The sequence below is a fragment of the Canis lupus genome, chromosome 9 (genome assembly GCF_048164855.1).
Source record: "Canis lupus baileyi chromosome 9, mCanLup2.hap1, whole genome shotgun sequence".
Taxonomy (NCBI): domain Eukaryota; kingdom Metazoa; phylum Chordata; class Mammalia; order Carnivora; family Canidae; genus Canis; species Canis lupus.
This window is the reverse complement of record NC_132846.1, coordinates 32,257,870-32,280,785: the sequence shown is the minus strand read 5'-3', so window position 1 is coordinate 32,280,785 and position 22,916 is coordinate 32,257,870. Positions and strand designations below refer to the sequence as shown.

The following is a 22,916-nucleotide window of genomic DNA, read 5'->3' as shown; positions in this document are numbered from 1 at the left end:
TTACTATCCCGACTGAAAGATACTTCATGAAGTTTTTGATCTGGGGAGTTCATAAATAATTGCAAAAATTTTAGCTAAATTGCAGTCAATTCTAAGGTGGATTAATAACAGACTTTTCCCCATTTAATCCTTTGTGTGATATCTGAAGATCAAAATTTTATAAATTTTGTTTAAAACACATTTTAATTGTGTTGTGGTCATTTTATATTTTATAAATGTCTTTTAATGGTTCTATTTGGAAACTTTCCTGTTTTATTTATTTTTTATTTTTAAAAGATTTTATTTATTTATTCATGAGAGACAGAGAGAGAGAGACAGAGAGAGAGAGAGAGAGACAGGCAGAGGGAGAAGCAGGCTTCATGCAGGGAGCCTGACGTGGGACTCAATCTGGGGTCTCCAGGATCACGCCCTGATCTGAAGGTGGCGTTAAACCGCTGAGCCACCTGGGCTGCCCTCCTATTTTAAATACTAGTTTTTAGGGCTGTACCTTTTATTAAATGCAGTTATAAATGCTTAATATTTTAAAGTAATTTTATCTATAATTGCAATGGTATATAAGTTTCAGAGATGCAAACTTTAACTCCTTTTTGAACAATTAGGCAAATATAATACAACATAATTATGTTCCATCTGTTAATCTATCAAAATTGTGTTCCCTACTGTATACTTGTTACTGTGTCAAAATGGATACCCTTGCATGTTGTATATATTTTTTTGAGTTGATTCTTTTAAAAAAATATTTGACAGAGAGAGCACAAGTAGGGAGAACTGTAGAGGGGGAGGGAGAAGCAGGCTCTCCACTGAGCAGGGAGCCCGATGCAGGGCTCAATCCCAAGACCCCAGGATCATGACCTGAGCTGAAGGCAGAAACTTAGACAGCTGAGCCACCCTAGGTACCCCGAGTTGTTTGATTCTTATTGTAAAATATACATAACATTAAACTTACCACTTTAACAATTTTTAAGTGTATAGTTCAGTGGCATTGAGTTCATTCACATTGTTGTGCAACCATCACCACTATTCATCTCTTGAACTTTCTCATTCTCTCAAACTGAAACTCTGCTTATTAACCAGTTTACTCCCTATTGACCTTCCCTCCCAGCCCTTGGTAACCACTACTTTCTTTATGCATTTAGCTATTCTAGGTATCTCATATGAGTGGAATCATAGCATATTTGTCTTTTGTGTCTGGCTTATTTCACTTAGCATAATGTCTTTAAGTTTCATCCATGTTAAGAACATTTTAAAGTTAGAAAAGATCCATTTGGTCCTTGTTTTAAACCAGTAATTCATTCTGTAGAATGTTGAATGTTCTTAAATTTATAAATGTTGCAGCGCCTGGGTGATGCAGTTGGTTAAGTGTCTGACTCTTGGTTTCGGCTCAGGTCTTGATCTCAGGGTCATGAGCTCAAGCCCCGTGTCAGGCTTTATGCTCAGGGCAGTGTCTTAAGACTACCGCTTACTCTCTTTCTCTCTCTCTTTCAGATAAATAAATAAATCTTAAAAATTACAAGTGTCATATTTTTATTTCCTTATTTTAGGAAATCCTTAGAATTGAAGATATATTAAAAGTCCGTATTTTTATATATCCAGTATCAGCTCTATGAATGACCCTGTACTGTTAAAGGGAAAGCAAAAATGATTGGTCTGGTATTGGCCTTGAAGGAACCTGTGGTCTGTCCTAGCAGGGACCAGACACTAAGTTCCTGTGGAGAGGAGCATATGGAGTTTTGTGTGGTCAGAAGGAAGGCAGATGCTTCTGGTAGAGAGACTTGATAACTATGGAGGAGGTAGCTTTTGAGCTGAACCTAGAAGGAAATTCATTTTGAGGATTTAAAAAATATTTTTTAAATTTTCTATTTTTAAAAATAATCTCTACATACAACTCAGAGCTTGAACTCTCAACCCTGAGATCAAGAGACATGCTTCATTGACTTAGCCAGCCAGGCATCCCAAGTTTTTTTTTTTTTTTTTGTCACTTCAATAGAAAGTGTCCATGTGAGTTTAGAGAAGACTATGGTCTAAATGTTCTGGATTAAAAAGAATACAGTAATATTCATAGTTGTTGGTACCATAGAGTTAAAATTAAATGAAACTTTCAAAGCAATTTGTCATTTTTTAAAGGTTAGCATGGAAGGCATTAGGGTTGGCTCCTTTCCCTGATGTTTTAAAAGTCCAATTTGGCCAGACGGTCCTTCTTGAACTTTACCTGAATGTATGTTGCTAGATGATGTATTTGGTCTAGTTGGTCATATTTATAATCTGGTTGTTCATTTTATCTGTGATTCTTCCTTCTGATTAATCTCCTTGGTTACCTGTGCTCCAAGTCCTGACTCTAGTATCTCTAGACTCTGTCTCTCTTCTCTTCTCTTACCTGCTCTGACTCTTCATCATCATCTCTCACCAGAAATACAGTGACTTCTTAACTGGTTGTCTTGCTGCCTAGCTTGTCCCGTTCCAGTCTGTTACTGCTGTGATACTATTAAAATTGAATAGGTTTCTTCCTTCTGAAAATACTTGACTGAGTTTTTCATGATTTCCCTCACCGTGGTTGTGATATTTTGTTGTATTGCATTCTTTTCCCTGCATTTTCTTTTCCTTCTGTTCCATCACTGTCCCCTCATGAGGGGCAGTGGAGTATTTTCATTTTAGTGCACAGTCTATCTTGAAAAACCACTCTACCTCATTCTCTCTTCTTCCTGAGGCTCATTTTTCTGAAATATTTGGTCATTATTGTATCTCTTCGCTTCTTCTAATTTTTTTCACTACCCTTTTTTGAAAAAGATTTTATTTATTTATTCATGACAGAGAGAGAGAGAGAGAGAGAAAGGCAGAGGGAGAAGCAGGCTCCATGCAGGGAGCCCAACGTGGGACTTGATCCCAGGTCTCCAGGATCACTCCCTGGGCTGAAGGTGGCGCTAAACCGCTGAGCCCCCCGGGCTGCCCCTTTACTACATTTTTTTGATTTTGGTTGCTAATCATGAGAATCCCCACCCACTACCCATTTATCAACAGCTATTGCTTCTCTAGAGTTCTGTGAACAAGAAACCAGTTTTATTTTTTTTTTTATTTTTTATTGGTGTTCAATTTACTAACATACAGAATAACCCCCAGTGCCCGTCACCCATTCACTCCCACCCCCCGCCCTCCTCCCCTTCTACCACCCCTAGTTCGTTTCCCAGAGTTAGCAGTCTTTACGTTCTGTCTCCCTAAGAAACCAGTTTTAGATGAGGAAGTTGGCTGTCCTGACTTCTGCATTGAATTTTTTTGAGTCCAGTTGGTTCAAATACTGTTTCAGTGAAGAGCTTTGCCAAGAACATACAGCTCTTGCTATGAGGTATATTTTATGTACACAGATGAGTGTTTATTTTTATAAGTAGGAATCAGAACCCATTTCAACAGAGACCACTGACAAATGTCCAAACAAGGAAACTCTCACTAAGGTAGCTTAAAATGCAATTATATCTATTGTATGGTAAGCTGTTCATGAGCAGCAATGAAGGTGTTAGGTGCTGGAATTCAACTGAGAGTGAGGACTCTGCCAAAGTGCTAACTGATTACCCCTTCAAAATATGTTAATTTCTGCTAAGAAATTAACAGAGGTTAATGCACACGCAATCATAGAGGTGTGCCACTGATCACCATCATACATAATTTCGGTGTGTCAACAATCTCATCCTGCTAAAATGGGAAGAAAAACTAGTCTGGATTAGTCACAGCATCCCTACTATTTTATGACCCTAGACAAGTCCTTTTCAAGGCTTTCTGGATCTGGTCTACAGGAGGGGCAGTTGGGCTAGGAGTGGGACTGTCACACCTAGGTTTCTGGCACATTTGTCAGATTTGTTTCATCACTCTGGTAACTTTCAGCAGCTGACAGGTGAGGTCTATCAAGGACCTCAGGCTTCTTTTATTACTAGTGGTGCTGTTTTCCTTTGAAACAACGACACAGATAGTTTCTATGGTAACACATGTCTCTTTTTTTCCTTCTGATGCAGATTTTTGAAAAGGTTCTTCATCTATATGCTCTTTAGAGCCTATGGTCTTCTTTTCTTTTTAAGATTTTATTTATTTATTCATGAGAGAGACACACACACACAGAGAGAGAGAGAGAGAGAGAGAGAGGCAGAGACACAGGCAGAGGAAGAAGCAGGCTCCATGCAGGGAGCCTGATGTGGAACTTGATTCCAGGACTCTGGGATCACGCCCTGAGCCAAAGGCAGGTGCTCAATCACTGAGCCACCCAGGCTTCCCAGCCTGTGGTCTTCTAACCTATAGCTCCTTTGATTAGACAAAGCCTTAATTTAAAGACTTTTTCCTCAGGACTATTGTAGACACTTGTAGAAAAATAAACAGTAGCTAGTCATATTAGAACTTGAGGTTTAGTCTGTTAATAAGATTTCCTATAAATTAGAAGTGAAATTGTTGGATTGCTCGGTAGCATAGTAATAACAGTAATAGTAATAACATAGTAATAACAGATTTAATAACAAATCCAGTAATAATAACTGCTTCTCCCTCTGCCTGTGTCTCTGCCTCTCTCTGTGTGTCTCTCATGAATAGATAAAATCTTTTAATAAAATAAAATAAATTCTTTTAAAGATTTTATTTATTTATTTTTAGAGAGAGAATGCACTTGTGCAAGTGGGGAAAGGGCAGAGGGTGGGGGAGGGAATTTCACATAGACTCCTAGTTGAGCATGGAACCCAACACGGGGCTGGATCTCTCTACCCTGAGATCATGACCTGAGCTGAAACCAAATGTTGGATGCTTAACCGATGCCTAACCAGTGCCACCCAGGCACCCATGACATTTTATTTTACTTTTAATTTTTTTATATAAAATTTTCAAACTCAAAAATAGATAAAATTGTATATGGACAGCTAACATACTTACTACCTAGATTCAAAATTAATGTTTTGCTATATTGGCATGGTCTACTTTACTGAGAACAAATCAGAGACATGTATTTAGAGGTGAAATGTCACCCTAGAAAGCGTTTTTCTTCTTAACTACTTATACTATCCTTAGTAAAATTAACTATTAATTTCTTCCTATCATTTAATACCTAATCTACGTTCATAATAGTACAATTTATACCTAATTCTATACCTCCAGTTGTCCCAAATGTCTTTTACTCATGATTTGTTTAAACCAGGACCCCCTCAAGATCTATACATTTGCATTTGATTGTTAGGTTTTAATCTAGAAAATTTCTTGCTACCTCCACCCTCCACCCTGTGACACTGATTTATCAGTGATTGTGAATTGTCCTATAAGATACTTCACCTTTGGGATTTGTGATTGTTTTCTTCTTGTTTTCATTTAACTTGTTTCTCTACCTCTTGTATTCCTGGAACTGGAAGTTAGGTTCTAAGGAGTTGATTAAATTCAGGGAAAACATTTTTACCAAGAATACTGTTTTCTTTATACTGTATCACATCAGGAGACATAAAATATTTGGATCTAGAAGATTTAAAGACTGTAGTTTGTTTGAAAAGTGTTTCTTTACTGGTTTCCTAGAATAAACTTCTATAGAGATGTTCCTTTTTTTTTTTAAGCCATTTTATTAGTTTGAAGGTTTAATGGGATTCTCCTTTCCCCTGAAACTGTTCCAGTTTCATTTCAAAAAGGTCAAAGTAGCATTAAATTACTGAATTTTCCCTCATATAAACCAAATAAATAGTTGGTAAAACAGTCTTTTGCAAACAGTGTGCACCAGTTCTGGTAGCCTCTGGGGATCAGGCCACTCTTTATGTCTGCTCTCTTGGGCTGGTAGATGGCTTCTTTCCTCCAACCTCCAACCTCAACTACTTTTATTTTAAAACATCAAATTTGTTCTCTTTGTTTCCTTTGCTGTCATTGCCTTTAAGCTTGTCACCTCATGGCTATGAACTCCAACAACTCCTGATTCTGGTTTGTTGCCTCTGGGCTTTCTCTCTTGAGCCCATTGCTCTGCCAGGTTCAGATTTGTGATGGCTAGTAATTAGGCTCTCCTGTGGATGTCAGAAGATAAGGATCAAAATCCAGCTCTCATACTAATGGGTGTGTTCTTTTTTAGCAGGCACTTAATGTTTTCAAATAGAACATCAGTTTGCTCATCTGTAAATTGGGGATAATAACTGTCGCAGAGTAGAGAAGGGCTTGGAAGAAGTTGTGAGCAAAATGTAAAATTTAATTAGAAAAATGCTCTAAAATAGAAGGGCATTTGGTTTCTGTCCAATGCATAGATCACTCAGGCAGTCCACATTACTTTTTTGTTGTTCCCTGTATTTCTGTATTTTATTTCCTATAGTATTTCTCTTCCTTATCTTGTCTAGAAAAACCCTTCCTTCCTTTCTTTCCATCCATTCTTAAAGCCTGGATCAAATCTTCCTTTCTTTCTTTTCTTTTTTTTTTTTTTTTTAAGATTTTATTGTTTTTTATTTATTCGTGAGAGACCTAGAGAAAGACAGAGACATAGGCAGAGGGAGAAGCAGGCTCCCTGCAGGGAGCCTGATGCAGGACTCAATCCCAGGACCCCAGGATCAACCACTGAGACACCTAGGCACCCCTCAAATCTTCATGGTCAATATAGTCACATGTTTTTTCCCAGCCCATAAATTTTCCTTTATGTAAAACTATTGCTTCTTTAGTTTAGCTTCTAGGTACTCTCTCCATTTGGGGGGGCTGATTTAAGAAAATTAATCCTAGGGGCACCTGGATGGCTTAGTGGTTGAGTGCATGCCTTCAGCCTAGGGTGTGATCCTGAAGCCCCGGGATTGAGTCCCACATTGGGCTTCCTGCATGGAGCCTGCTTCTCTCTCTGCCTATGTCTCTGCCTCTCTCTCTGTCTCTCATGAATAAATAAAATCTTTAAATTAAAAAAAAAAAATTCTAACATAATTAACAGTGTTATATCAGTTTCAGGAGTACAATATAGTGATTCAATAATTTTATACATTACTCAGGGCTCATCACAATGAGTGTCCTCTTAGTCCCCCTCACTTATTTTTTATTTCCCCGGATCTTAAGTTTCTTGAGGTCATGATTTGATATATTTGTGTCTAGCTCAGAAACGTGTTTAGAACTTCCTATGAAAACTTTAAAACGAAAGATTTATTTATTCATAAGAGATACAGAGAGAGAGACAGAGACATAGGAAGAGGGAGGAGAAGCAGGCTCCATGCAGAAAGCTCCATGCCAGAACTTGATCCCTGGATCCTGTGGTCATGCCCTGAGGCAAAGGCTGACACTCAACCACTGAGCCACCCAGACCTACCATCCTATGAAAACGATCATGCTACCCTTGAAACTGATTTCTGCTGAGTTGACTGTAGGACCCAACTGGTTAAATAGCTGATATTTTTCTAGGATGTGGGTACAGTTTTCTTTTTTTCTTTTTTTTTCGGGGGGGAGGTACAGTTTTCTTATGTGTGGTCTCCTTTCCTTTCCTTTTCACTGAACCTCTTGGGTCTTCTGTCCCTGCTCTGGAAAGTTGGCTCCAGCTTCTTTGCCTTATCTCCTCCTCCTGTTACCCACCCCACCCGCCAATTTCAGTCTCTGTTCCAAGCCTCCTTTCCTAGATGTTACAGTGTTCTGCAGGAATTGTCACCCTCTGGCTTCATGACTATAGTGAAAGCTTATGGTGGGGAATTACATCGCCTACTGTTCAGTCTTGCTAAACAGCAAATTAGGGCCAGAAGTGTGTCCATTTTTAACCTTCAACTTCTCTTGCCCCTCAAAACCCTATGCTCCCAGCCCATCTGGTCATCAGAATTGCTTGAGTTTTTAAAAGATATAATCTCGGGTTCACCCCCACAGCTAGTGAATCAGACTTTCTCAGGGTGACTTGAGAAGCTGTATTTTCCAAAGCTCCCTATGATTGGCCATATATGGGAGCCACTATTCTAAAACATGATCCCTTCTCCCTTAATCATTTGTCACTAATGATGGTGGCTTGCACACCCTGCTGGTACTTATTTGTCAGATAGGATTACAGATGGTTCCATAACATCTGTCTGTATGATATCTCATGGCATAAGTGAATGTAGGATGATAAGCGATGAGCCTATTAAAGGCTTCTGAAGCAAATGGATAGTTTATCAGATTGGTGTGTTCTTTATTTAGAACGGCTGTGAACCAGACCTTGTTACCACCATCTGTTTTGTAAATTCCATTTACAGTTTAACAGCTGGATTGTGAAAGATATACAAAATTATCCAATTAAAAAACTAAATTTGGGAAGTGTGCATCTTTTTTTAAAAAAATGACTCCTTCGGGCAGCCCCTGTGGCACAGCGGTTTAGCGCCGCCTGCAGCCCAGGGCGTGATCCTGGAGACCCTGGATCGAGTCCCGTGTCAGGCTCTCTGCATGGAGCCTGCTTCTCCCTCTGCCTGTGTCTCTGCTACTCTCTCTCTCTCTGCATCTCTATGAATGAATAAATAAATAAAATTTTTTAAAAAAATTAAAAAAAAAATAAAAAATGACTCCTTGAATACATTCTTATTTATTTCCTTAGCTAGCCTTTTAAGGCTCTGATTTTTGTCTCCCACAAATTTTCGGAGTAGTGAACTGAGACCAGATTGGGAGTTTTTAGGCTTGGAGGCTTGGATAATTTTGAGAGTTAATAATGTAGTATAGGATTCACAGCCTTCAGTTTTATCTATAAAAAAAAATCTGAGTAGTTTAAAACAGGTGCTTTTCCCTACCTCAGTACAGAAAGCTGCTAGTCACTGCCTTGGCACATCTCAAAAGGTGACTGACCAGTGAGGTTGGGAGGATAACTGTGTTGTAATTTGGCTTTGATCTCCATACCCCTAGAGTTGGTGCAAGTCAGGTACCTGGGAGTCCTGTTAAATTCCTTCTCTAAAACCATTCTCTTACCTGTGAGGACCCTGTAGCTCAGGTCATAGTTGGTACAAAGTTCAAATGAGAGCTCGGGTCTTTGGACTTTTAAAATTTATTTCTTCTAATTTACCAGTTTACTTTTTGAACCACTGTGTGTGTGGATTTCTAAGAGTTAAGTAATGATGTCTGGGTAGAGAAGTTGTATGCACTTCCATTTTCTCATTTCAGTATTTCAGTATCTTGTAAATAAACCATGGCAAACATTACTGTTGTAATGAGGAAGAAGTTTTGGCTAATAAAGATAGCTTCATATGTGAAAAACTATCCCTCAACAACAGACACTGTGTTCATGACAAGCCCAGCCAAGAGGATGGGAATAGCTCTCCAGGATTTTATTTGCTGAACAAAACATGCATATCAGTAATATTTTGAGGGCAGTCAGTACATTTATTTATTTCAGTAGCCTTGGCTACATTTCTTTTTACAGTTTTATTGAGATATAATTGACATGCAACATGGTGTAAGTTTAAGGTGTACAACATGTTGATTTGATACACTTACATATCGCCGTGTAATTACCACTGTAGATTAGCTAACACCCATCACATTACAAAATTACTGTTTCTTTTCTTGTGGTGAAAACATTTAAGATCTACTTTCTCAGCAAGTTTCAAGTATGTAGTACAATATTGTTCATTATATTAAAAAAGGCGCTCATTAAAGAAAACTGTTCATCAAATCCCCAGAATTTATTCATCTTTACTAGAAGTATATTTTCTTTGACCAACATCTCCCCGTATTTCCCTTTCCCATCCCTTTGTAACCAACTCTTTTTCTAAGAGTTTAGTTTTTTTTTTAGATTCTACATGTAACTGAGATCATACAGTATTTGTTTATCTCTGACTTGTTTTACTTAGCATAATGCCATCAAGATCTATCCATGTTGTCTTCTCTATATTTTATTTTTTAATTTAATTTTTCTTTAAGATTAAGTGATTTCTATACCCAATGTGGGGCTTGAACTTACAACCCCAGATCGAGAGTCTCATGCTCTACTGACTGAACCAGCCAGGTGCCCCTTGGCTATATTTTAATTGCTTACAAGCAACATGGGAATTTATCTCTGCCAGGGGTGACATGAATGAAAATTTCCAAAATAACCGAACTTTTACTTTTCTCTGCAATGCAATAGATCTTTCCTGCTGACAGACTTGCAGTTTATGAAATAAGTTCATGGAACATATCAGAACTGTGCCACAGCTAGCTCTGCTTCCTCCAGCAGATAGTATCAATGGTTGTCCAAAGTCATCTTAGTTTCCACCGTTATGTCAGTCTGTGGAATGTTTGATTCATGCTTTTTGGCTAAGTTTTACAAATGTTAGCTCTATCTTGTTAAGTGCAAGAAGCCGTGAGTGTTGGAAGTGCTAATAAGAGGTGTACCATCATGATGGAAATGAAAGCAGAGATAGTGATTTTCTTCCTTTTAATTTGTTTTAACATTGCCCTTACTTGTAGGACAAATTTTTCAAAAAAGGGGTAGAATGCAAAATGTTTTAATGTCACACTGAGGGCTGAAGAAGCCTTTATTTTTATTGCAGAGAGTGATCTAGGGAAGTTTCTGGAGGAATTTGCAGCATTGAATGAAGCAGGCTCTATCTTTCCTGTGTAATTGGCCTCTAGCATCAGACCTTCTATGCGAAAGTAACCTCAGTTTCTTGATTTTTTTTTTTAGTTTCTTGATTTTTTTTTCATGAAAAAAGAACAAAACACCAGCATGTGCATGAACAACTAAATAACATTTTTTAAAAAATATTTTTTTTTTATTCATGAGAAACACACAGAGAGAGAAGCAGGCTTCCCACAGGGAGCCCAATGTGGGACTTGATCCCAGGGCCCCAGGATCACACCCTGAGCCAAAGGCAGACATCAACCACTGAGCCATCCAGGCATCCCACATTTTTAAAAAAGATTTTATTCTTGAGACACACACACAGACACACACACACACACACACACAGGCAAAGACACAGGCAGAGGGAGAAGCAGGCCCCCTGCAAGGAGCCCAGTGTGGGACTCCATCCCAGATCCTAGGATTGCGCCTTGAGCCAAAGGCAGACGTACATCCGCTGAGCCACCCAGGCGTCCCTCACATTTTTTAAATTAATGTCTCAAATATACAAGGAAAAGTACAAAGAATTAGTTTAACCAACATTCATCCAGTTTTAACAAATCTTAGTATTTTTTATAATTGCTTTTGAAAACACAGATGAAGGTTCATAGATACTTCTTTCTGATCCTGTTACCCTTTCTCCACAGAGCTGACCACTATCCTGAATTTGACCTCTACTCTAAAGCCTATTTTTATACTTTTATTTCATGTGAATGTCCATAAACATGTAATTTTGCTTCTACTTCATTTACAGGATTATACTATAGTTATCTGCTATTGCTTCTAATACTTGCTTTTTTTCATTGGATGTTGTTTCAAGAAATAATAAATTCGGCTTAGATTCAATCACTTTCACTGCTAGGTCGTATGTTATTGTATGACTCTACCCAAATTGTGTAATTGCTCTTCTGATGCACTTTTAAATTTCCTAATGTTGCTATTATCAGTGATGCTGCAATAACAATTCTTCTGTTCCTTTGGCCATGTGAGTTTCTTTGGGGTCCTTTCTTTGAAATCTATCTTTTTTTTTTTAAGATTTTATTTATTCATGAGAGAGAGAGAGAGAGAGAGAGAGGCAGAGGGACAAGCAGGCTTCATGCAGGGAGCCTGACATGGGACTTGATTCTGGGTCTCCAGGATCAGGCCCTGGGCTGAAGGCAGCGCTAAACCACTGAGCCACCCAGGCTGCCCTGAAATCTATCTTAAGGAAATAAAATCACAGGGGTAAATAAATTAAAATGTATTAATTAGATAAAATGGAAGCTGTAGGTTTAATTCTGTGTCTGTCCATGGCATATAGGGCACTGTGTGGAAACTTAAAGCCTTAAGCTACAATGCCTGCCTCCAAAGTTGGGAGAAATTAGATACGTAACAGTGGTACCGGGAGGTGTGATGAAATAAGTGCTGTATGCTGGTAGAGGCAGTCTGATGTTGGAGGGTTTGGGTTAATGATTCAGACCTTTCTCCACTAAGTCAGAGTAAGCTTGACTTTGTTAGTCCTTTGGGTTGATTTAACTCCAGCCAAGAGCAAAGAGGCTTTTCATACCTTTTTAGCTCTCACTGACTGTGTTTTGCTCTCTTAGTTCTAAAATCAGGAGGCAGGCCTCATTCTCTTTCCTATCCCTTAGGATGGATGCACCTTCAATGTTCCCAGTCTTTTTCCATTGTCTATTAGTGCTGTTCTCCAGGAAGGTGCATGGGGTGTGAAATTCTGGCTTCCTCAGAGATCTCTTGTTTTTAGTGCTGATCACCAAACATCCTAGATGATGCTAATTATATTACTATTCATTCAAAAGCAAATTTATTTAGATGGAATTTTTCTTTTGTCTCCCAGGAGAGAGATTTTTATTCTTGCCCCCTTTTACTCTTGCAGAAGCAAGCTCATATTTCTTATATTACTGTGTTTGGGTAGGAGCATTTTGAAGGTGTGAAGATTCTGTGTAGCAGCATAGGACATGGACTACAACTTTAATACAGGGGTTCTCAAAGTATGGTTCCCAGACCAGGGGCATTAGCATCTTCCAGGAACCTGTTAGAAATGCCAATTCTCAGTCCCACCCAGACTTACTGAATCAGAAACTCTGGGACTGGGGTCCAGTGATTGGTATTTTAACAAGCCCCTACTGGGGGAGTCTAAGAAGCACCCTGCTTCAGAGGGAGCTTAAATAGGAACTTGGGTTCCTGTTATGGACCTGACGTACTGTACTTTGAGGAAGGGACTGAACACTTAAGAGATGGCTGTCCAGCAGGGTTATTTGTTGTCATTGTTTAATCATTAATGACACAAGAAAGGTATACTTTTACATTTCTCTTTGGGTGGAATTGTAATAGACAAACCTTTAACTTTTGGAGGCCCCTTCGGTTTCCTTTGTTGGTTATGACCACCAGTAGGAAATAGAATGCCATAAATCCTTGTTTCCAGGGTTACCTTCTTGCTGCTGATAACAGGCAGGAAATTAAAACAATCTGTGATAGTGTTTTGTTCTTATTAGCCACAGATGGTAGCTTTCAGATATGTTGGAGCAAAACATAAATAAATATAGCAGGGAAACTTCATTATTGAAGAAAAATGATTTGGCTAGGTCAAGTTTATAGTCTGGGTTCACTTTCATGAAATGGGATATAGGCAACATAATATTGCTCCATTACCACCAAGCATTAAAACTTGTGGGGATCACTAGTTTTTTTCTTTTTGGTTTAATTTTCAGTATGTAAAAACATTTACAGGAGTTCAAAATCGACTGTGTGACAAATTATATTTAAAGATGTTTCACTTCTATCAATATCCCTTCTTTCCTGCTTTCCTAGTCTTTTGTGGGTAATCATTTTTATTAGCTTTTTGATTTATTCGTCTAGTGTTTCTTTGTGAAGATAAGCATATATGTATATACACATATATGTATATATGTTCATATCTCCCCTCGTCCACTTTCTTTACACAAAAGGTTGCATGTTATTCTACAGTCTTTGAGATTATTTTTAAAAGTTTGCTCCATTAAGGGATACTTTAAATTCGATAAAATACACCAATTTTATGTGTGCAGTTTGAATTTTGATAAATACATGCGGTTGCACAGCCACCAGTATAGTGAAGGTATAGACTCTTAACATCACTCTCAAAAATTTCGTTCCACCTTTTTGCAGCCAATCTTGTCTCCCACCCCTCTGGTCCCTGGTAAGCCATCTGTCCTCTCTGTTTATACTTCTCTTTCCTAGAATTTCACGTATAGTTTTTTGTATGTATGTATATGACTTCTTTCATGTTGTATGATCCTTTGGAGTTTCAGCCATATTAGTACCTGGATCAGTAGTTATTCTACTTTAATGCTGAGTAGTGCTCTATGTATATATTCCGGTTGATAGACGTTGTCCTGTTTTGTTTCTTTTTATGTTTTTATTTTGAAATCATATTAGACTTACAGAATACTTACAAAGACAGGACAGAGAGTATCTATATACCCCTGCCCCAGCTTCCTTGCATGTTAACATCTCATACAGCCCATGGTACGGTTATCATTACTTAAGAAATTACTGTTGGGGGCACCTGGGTGGCTCAGTGGCTGAGCGTCTCAGGTCATGATCCCGGGGTCCTGGTATTGAGTCCTACGTTGGGCTCCCTGCAGGAGCCTGCTTCTCCCTCTGTCTATGTCTCTGCTTCGGTCTCTCTGTCTCTCATGAATAAATAAATAAAATCTTAAAAACAAAAAAATTACTATTGGTACAATACTATTAACTAAACTACAGACTTTACATCAATTTTGGTTTTTCCATTGCATTTAATTTTCAAGTTTCTTTAGTCTCCTCAAATCCATGACAATTCTTCAGTCTTTTCATGTCTTTTTAAAAGAGTGCTTATTGAGGTATTTTGGAGAATGTCTCTCAATTTGTCTAGTGATTAGACTACAGTTATACACTTTGGGGAAGGACACTGCAGAGATGATATGCCCTTCTCATCATATTATACCAGGAACTATATGATATCAATATGTCTTATTACTGGTAAAGTTAATCTAGATCACTTGGTTAAAATAGTATTTACCAGGTTTCCTCACTGCAAGGTTACAATTTTTCCTTTTTTGTAGTCTGTCTCTTAGAACCAAATTATTGCTTTTTAAATTCTGATGTGTATTTATTTGCATGGAACACATAGTTTAGCACTCTCTCAACATTACTTACAGTTATAGTAATAACAACAGCTACCACTTAGTCCATCTTCATACTTCTAAACACAAATGGGTTATCTCATTTAATCCTCAGGATAACCCCGGAAAAATATAGACATTTTTTCATGCTCATTTTACAGCTTAGAAGATTGAGGCTCACAGAGTACTTTGCTGAAGGTCCAACAGCTAGTTCATGATGCACCCAGATGCTAACTTAGCCTAACTTGAGGATCAGCTTTTAACATGAGCCATATGGTTGTTGTCAGAGTTTAGAATGGGGATGCTCTCATTCTTTGCCAGATAAAACACATGAATGCTTCTTTTAGATAATTCTCTTTTGTTCTTTAGGAAGTAATTTTGTTTGTTTTATGTTCAGGAAGTTTTCTTATGTGCCTAAAGATTTTGATAAACTATGCATACAGTAATCTTACTTTAAAATCTTGGAGAAATCCAAGATACTTTGGGGAGCACTAAGGGTCTATTTTTGGACTTCTTTCAGAAATATGACTAAAGGTTAGGGCAGAGTATTCAAAATAGAATGCTGATTTTGGAAAAGTATTTACTTCAAGAATGACACCGAGCCTTTTCTTCTCTGAATTTTATCAGCCTTTCCTACTGGGAGCATTGTGTTTGTCTGTGTGTCTAAACCCTGCATGTTCACTTTTGTTGACCACACTAATGACTTTTCCACTATACAATCAAATGTGTCTCTGAATAGCCTGACTCACGGGATGATAACAGTGGTTAAATGATGACTCAATATCTGTGAGCCTCTATTCTAGTAGCAACGGAGCCACTGAAGGTCAGGCTGTGTGGGTGGACGTTTGCACTTCTTCCCTGTGACTCACTCCGCAGCCTGCCTTTCTGAGGGGAAATAACTGTAGGTGGCTGCAAATCTCTATTCACCTCCTCCCTGTTCTGTCTCATCGTACTATGTAGATGGGTATCCCCAAATCCTTGAAATCACACAGCTTGGAGTCTTAAACATGTGCGGGCTGCCAAGATGTCCAGATAGCCATGCACTTTTTAAAAATAAAGCTTTTTTTGTTTCTAAATGTCTGCTGTATGTCTAGCCATATGTGTCAGAGCCCAGAGGTCAAAAGCCAATGTGGACAGGCATATACATAAAAATTGGAGCATCTATTTCCTTAGGGAAGAGGCAACTGTTTAAGTCTGATGCTTGCATACAGTAACTAGAAAATTTTATGAGTACACAATTATTTGGGGGATAGATAACATATCAAGTTTACAAGTGTCTAGATCTGGCCTGAGATGTCAGATATGGTTTTCTACACATCCATTATAGAGAAAGTGTTAGGTACAAGAAAATTTAAGGAAGAAAGTGAAAGCAGCTCATTTCCATCACCAGAAATAGCCATTCTTTTGTTTTGCATAATTTCTCTCTTTATCCTTCTGTCATGCAGCAGACACAGTTGTTTGTAATCCTGCATTTGTTATGTAATACCATATCATCAGGGTTTTTTCATCATTTAAAGAAGAAAGCTTTGCTAGTTTGGTAGGAAAAAAATAACGTGTTTTAATTTGCATTCCCTTATATTTTAGTTAGGATTAATGTTTTGTCTTTGTTGACTATCTCTAACCATGAAGATTGTTAGTGTTTCTACTCTGTATCTTTCTATAAAATTGTTACTAAAGCAAACCTCTGATTTCAGATGTCTTAAATGATGCTATATTTGATGAAGATCATGATGAGATGGTGATTGTGAAGGACATAGATATGTTTTCCATGTGTGAACATCATCTAGTTCCATTTGTTGGAAAGGTAAGGTTTTCCCTGTTTCCTAGTAATGTTAAAAAGCACAATAAAAGTTCTAAAATTAGGATTATTATATTTAAAATCATCACCTGCTAATTCCTAATATCCCAGATATATAGAATTACACATAAACATTTACTCTTTATCAATCTGACTAATCTAATAGCCCAAAACTAACAAAACAAAAACAAAGTAGCAGAAGGTCCTCAGGGCAAACATTTCATAGTAAATAGCATCTTAATAGGTTAAAATAATGAGATTAAAGTTTCTTTTTTTTTTTTCCTATGAAGTTGCTGCAGGCTCTGAAAACCTTTGCTCTTTATTTTGACTAAATAATGTTTGATCCCAGATACACTTTTGTATCATATGGCATGAGCAGCGATGATTGCAGAATTTATTGTGGCAGAGGTCATGGTATTAGTGGATTTAATTTATTTCCAACCTTTTCTGTATTAGGAAAAATGAGTCTAATGCAAGCTCGATAATGTTATCTAGCTTGTTTGACTTAAATGTGCCTTTGAAAACGTGTGGATTCAGGACCAGGAGTAGTCTTGTCTTTCCCCTCCCCCTCATTATAATTTTATTCTATTTTGATTTTTCATTAATAGTGTTTAAACAGAAGACTTATAAGAAATAGTATTATGAATACCTATATATCCATCACCTAAATTTAATGTGTTGACATTTGCTTCACATTTTTTTGTTAAAGTATTTTATTTTTTCACATTTTTATAAAGTGAAATAGGGAAAATGCACAAATTATAAAGGTATTCCATACTACCTCACAGATCAAGAATTAGAACATTATTTCTATCCTGCAAGCTCACCTTGTACCCCTTTTTAATCACTAACCTGTCCTTTGTCCTCAAAGGTAACCAGTACATCAATTTCAAGCACTAAGATTATTTCAGCTTGTTTTTCAATTTATAAATGGAAAGAATCTACAGCATGAAATCTTTTGTGTCTGGCTTTTTTTGTTCCACATTGTAAAAGTCATTGATGTTATTGTCTGTCACTGTAGCTTATTTTCATTGCTGTCTATTATTTCATTGTACAAACATACCAGTTTATTCTGTTCTTGGTAGATATTTACATTGTCCTCTTTCTCACTCTCTTTTTTTCCTATTACAAATGATACTGCTATCAGCATTGTTTGGTGCATATATGGATGCATTTCTATTAGGAATATACCTAGGAGTGGACTTGCAGGATCATAGGGTATATGCATGTCCAATTTAATAGATACTGATCTTTAGTTTTCCAGAGTGGTTGTACCACTTTACACTTCATATACTCTTAGGTGAGTCTCAGTCACTTTACAGCCTTGCCAACACTTGACACTTTCAATCTTTTTAAGCTTACTACTCTAATGTGTATGTAGTGGTCTCTCTCTTTTTTAAACCTTTTATTTATTTATTTTTTTAGATTTTTATTTATTAATGAGAGATATAGAGAAGCAGAGACATAGGCAGAGGAAGAAGCAGGCTCCTTGCTGGCAGCCTGCAGGAGGCCTGATGTGGGACTCGACCCCAGAACCCCGGGATCATGACCTGAGCTGAAGGTAGACACTCAACCACTCAGCAATCTAGGCACCCAAACTTTTTATTGTAGAAAATTTCAAACATATGTAAGAATAGAAAGACTAGTATGATAAAGTTCTATGTTTCCTAAAACCAACTTCAACAGTTACTGATAAAAGACCAATCTTTTTTTTTAATTTTTTTTATTTTTTATGATAGCCACACAGAGAGAGAGAGAGAGGCAGAGACATAGGCAGAGGGAGAAGCAGGCTCCATGCACCGGGAGCCCGACGTGGGACTTGATCCCGGGTCTCCAGGATCGTGCCCTGGGCCAAAGGCAGGCGCCAAACCACTGCGCCACCCAGGGATCCCAAGACCAATCTTTTTATATAGAAGTTCCCACTAGACTATTTTGGAGCAAATCCTAGTTGTCATTTTATTTTTTCCATAATTTCTTTCAATATGTATATCTAAAAGATAAAGATTTTTAAAGAAATGTAACTCCGATTTGATTATCAGCATAAAAAGTTAGCAGTAAATTCTTCAATACATTAAAGAATATAAAGTATGTTATAAACAGCATGACTCATCACTAATTATTAATACACCAATCTAAAATATTTTCTATAGGAAAATCTATAGGAGCACTACCATGAACAAAATTAATAGTAATTCCTAAATAGCATCTAATAACTAACCCATATTTACATTTCTGCAGTTGCCTCAACTGTCTTACTCTTGATTTTTAAATTTTTTTAATTTAAATTTCATTTAATTAGCCAACATATATAGTAGTACATCATTAGTTTCAGATGTACAGTTCAGTAAATCATCAGTTGCACATAACACCCCATGTTCATTGCATTACATGCCCTCCTTTATACCCATCACCCAGTTACCCCATCCTCTCACCCACTTCGGTTTTTTAAAATCATAATCCAAGGACACTTAGCTAGCTCAGTCAGCAGAGCATGTGACTCTTGATCTTGGGGTTGTAAGTTCAAGTTCCATGTTGGGTGTAGAGATTTCTTAAAAATTAAATCTTTAAAATAGCAGACAACCCAGAATCCAAATAAGAGTCACACATTCGGGGTAGCCCGGGTGGCTCAGCGGTTTAGCGCCACCTCCAGCCTAGGGCCTGATCCTGGAGACTCGGGGTCAAGTCCCACATCAGGCTCCCTACATGGAGCCTGCTTTTCCCTCTGCCTGTATCTCTGCCACTCTCTCTGTGTCTCTCATGAATAAATAAATAAAATCTTAAAAAAAAAAAAAGTCACACGTTTGTATTGCTTTGGGTTGTTTGCCTCTAAGTCTCTTATTCTAAAATAGCATTCCTCCAGCATTGTCTTTTTGAAGAGACTGAGCCAGTTGTCCTGTAGAGCATCCCACCTTCTGGATTTATTCCATTCAACCTCTGGATTTCCTATAAACTAGATTAGGTCTGAAACTTCCTAAGATTAAGGCTAAACATTTTTAATAATACTACTTCATTGAAGGGGGACACCTGGGTGGCTCAGCAGTTGAGTGTCTGCCTTTGGCTCAAGGTGTGATCTCAGGCCCAGGAATCGAGTCTTACATTGGGCTCATTGTGAGGAGCCTGCTTCTCCTTCTGTGTATGTTGTTCCTTCTCTCTGTGTGTCTCTTATGAATAAATAACTAAAATCTTCTAAAAAAATACTAGTTCATGGGGGTACTAAAGACTCTGTATTCCATCTCATTGGGAGGCGTGCACTGACTGGCAGTCCCACAATTAATGATGCTGGCCACGTGACATTGGGCTGAGGTTTTTCAAGGAGGGAACCTTTGCGCTTATCTTATTACCTTTCATTGTAAGTGAGGAATTTAGGTCCAGAAAGCCTATGACTTGTCCAGGAGGACAGAGGGAGTTAGTGATTTGGCTGGGAATAGACCTAGGAACTTAATTGTGCTCACCCTCTCACCACTATATCCTATTACCTTCTGATGTGATTATCTCTGTGTTTGTGTTCTTGCTAACTTTTTAAAAACTACATTATTCAGTTATGATTTTCTAAAATCAACATTAAAATGACTTGAGACCTTCAGAAAGATAAAAAATAGTACAAACAATAAAAATGTTGTAGCTCTGCATATAAATATAAAATTTCAAGTGGTACAGAAGATCTTAGTTCATGGGAAAGTTTTAAACTCTATTTTTCTTTGAAATACCCAGTATTTAGGTGCTACTTTACTTTCTCCTTCTGCTGACCAGGAAGGTGATGAATTGGTATTCTCAAACTCTCAAAGCATAGTGTGAAGAGATGAAAAATCACTAATTACTACTAGATCAGTTATTTACATGTATAGTAAATATTAATTAGGTGAACAAATGCAACAAATGCAGGTAAACCATGATGCAAATGAAATGTATCATTTCGTATTAGGTTAATTGATTGCCTACACATGACCATTTACTTTATTAGCCTTTTTGTAGAACTAATGTTTTCTCATAATTAACACATGGTTCAGGGATCCCTGGGTGGCGCAGCGGTTTGGCGCCTGCCTTTGGCCCAGGGCGCGATCCTGGAGACCCGGGATCGAATCCCGCATCGGGCTCCCGGTGCATGGAGCCTGCTTCTCCCTCTGCCTGTGTCTCTGCCTCTCTCTCTCTCTCTGTGACTATCATGAATAAATAAATAAAAAATCTTTAAAAAAAAACAAAAAACAAACAAACAAACAAAAAAACACATGGTTCAGAGAGAGGTAACATGGACCTGGGAGATATTAGTGACTTTTAAGATTATAGAATTAGCTTGGCTTTATAGTAGGTTCTATAAGAACTTAGGTGTAAAGGTCCAGGTCTTGACAACTCACATTTGTAGCTGTGTCCTTTATCTCCCATCAAGAAGGTAGTGTTCTCCAGCAGCTTAGAAAGGAGACCACCATGCATGGCAAAGAGACCCTCTTTCTGTGCAATGAGGTGGGATTTTTTAAGGTGGAGTGACAATATTTATAGTTACAGTTTCAGCCATTTAAAGGGAGCTTTCCTGGGGTTCCTGGGTGGCTCAGTCAATTGAGCGTCCAACTCTTGATTTTGGCTCAGGTCATGATCTCATGGTTGAGGAGTCAAGCCCTGTGTCGGGCTCCATGCTCAGCATGGAGTCTGCTTAAGTTTCTCTCTCACCTTCTTCCATGCACCCCACCCCCATTCATTCACACACTCTTCTCTCTCTCAAAATAAATAAATAAAAATCTTAAAAAAAATAAAGGAAGCTTTCCTGGTTACATTTTAATGTTGCTACAGGATAATTTACACTGTCTAGAGAGTGTGTTTCCTCAATAGAAGAAAGACTAAGAATTGTATCAAAAGTTTAACTTTACTAGGAAATACCATGACTGTATTTCAAATTTGTCATTTCATTAATAGTCATTCATATATATTTTCCTTTTACTGCACATATGTATTTTCTAAATGCTTTTGTAAGTGCTTCATTTTCTAAGTCTTAAAGCTTCTAGATCTCTTAAAGACATGTTTTCATTGTGTTGAATTACATAATACATATCCTATATTACATTTCCTTATTTTGTTACGAAGAAGCATTGGATTTTCACTTACCTCATGATTTCTGTCTCTTCTTTGAAGGTCCATATTGGTTATCTTCCTAACAAGCAAGTCCTTGGCCTCAGCAAACTTGCAAGGTAAGTATGACTGTGTGGTGAATAGGAAAACAGATTTGTAGGACCAGCCCCAATATGGCAAGAATCTCACAGGGCTGTTTTGATTGGTGTGGATCTAACTTGGAAGTCACATTGCAACTTAAAATTTATAGTTGCAGAGACAAATATATTTGGAGGACCAGAAACATAAATCCCTATCTTCTCACCCCTCACTGCCTTCCTCCCCTACCTTGCACCCTTTTTCCACTGGTACATCCTTGAAGTCTTAGTGCATCACTTTCCTGTAAAGTCTTCCATGACTGGAAAGGATTTGAGGATGCATTCAGTCCAGCCCCCATATTTAAGAGTGGTGTACCTAACAGGGGTAGGAAGAGGAAGCCTGCACAGAGATCTAATTACACTACACTGTTTTCAGACTTTAATCAAGCCACTGTTTAAGGTGTGAACCCTGTCTTCCACTGTACCTGGGTATTTCCGGGCATCTCTCTGGGATCCTGCAGGGCCATTCATTCACTTCTGATTTCTTTACCTCTGGAGACACAAGACTGTGTTGTACCTTTCTTGGCTTTCTCAGCAATATTCCAAAAATAATACTTACTTTCATATTTTTGTCTTTCCTACTATAGTCTTCTTTTCCATTCTTTATCCTGCAGGCTCATGCCTTTTAAAAAATTCCCTTGCTACTATTTTGATTTGGGCTTTAGGAAGGAGAAGTAATATACAAGTATAGTCATTTGTGTTTAACTGGAAATCAACTTAAAGATCAGTGTTCATAAATCCCTGATAGGCTAAACCAGCAATATTATATCACCTCTTCCTAAATATTCTTTTTGTAATTTCTTTTTATGGGGTTTCCCTGGGTATGGGGAAATGCTAGGAGGTGTGTGTGTATGTGCATGTGTGTATGGGCATGTGTGTGCTGAGGGAGAATTAAGAACAAAATGAGGGAACACACAGTCAAGAGCCCCTCCCCTCTTAAAATAAATCAAGCTAAATTTGGATAATTTGATGTTATAGTGACTGTATCAAAATTGGAATAACTGAATCTTGTGATCCAAGTAACTATACTATGGCCCTGATGTGTTCCTGCTTATTCTCCACTTAGACACTGGGATTCACCACAATCCTGAAATGTGGTCCATATCTTTTTCAATTTGGTGTTCAAATCTGTAAAAACCACCTTACCAATCTGACAGCTGCTCTCCACAGCTGTTCTTTGTTTTCACTTCTACTTTCTAACTCATTTCCTCTGGGGATTAAGGAGAAAGTAGGTGGAAGAGAGAAATTTAACTTTCCTAGTTTCTGACCTCATTCCTGCTCAG

The 22,916-nt window shown here is 37.8% G+C and overlaps 1 protein-coding gene across 2 annotated transcripts in view; it reads left to right on the top strand.

Annotated features, from left to right (window-relative positions):
• Positions 1-22,916, top strand: part of GCH1 (GTP cyclohydrolase 1) — a 50,667-nt gene that overhangs the window by 14,165 nt on the left and 13,586 nt on the right. For both annotated transcript variants that reach the window (XM_072838644.1, XM_072838645.1), the window contains exons 2-3: positions 16,335-16,444; positions 21,560-21,615. In XM_072838644.1, the coding sequence (XP_072694745.1) occupies positions 16,335-16,444; positions 21,560-21,615 (166 nt within the window). The remainder of the gene's footprint in view (positions 1-16,334; positions 16,445-21,559; positions 21,616-22,916) is intronic.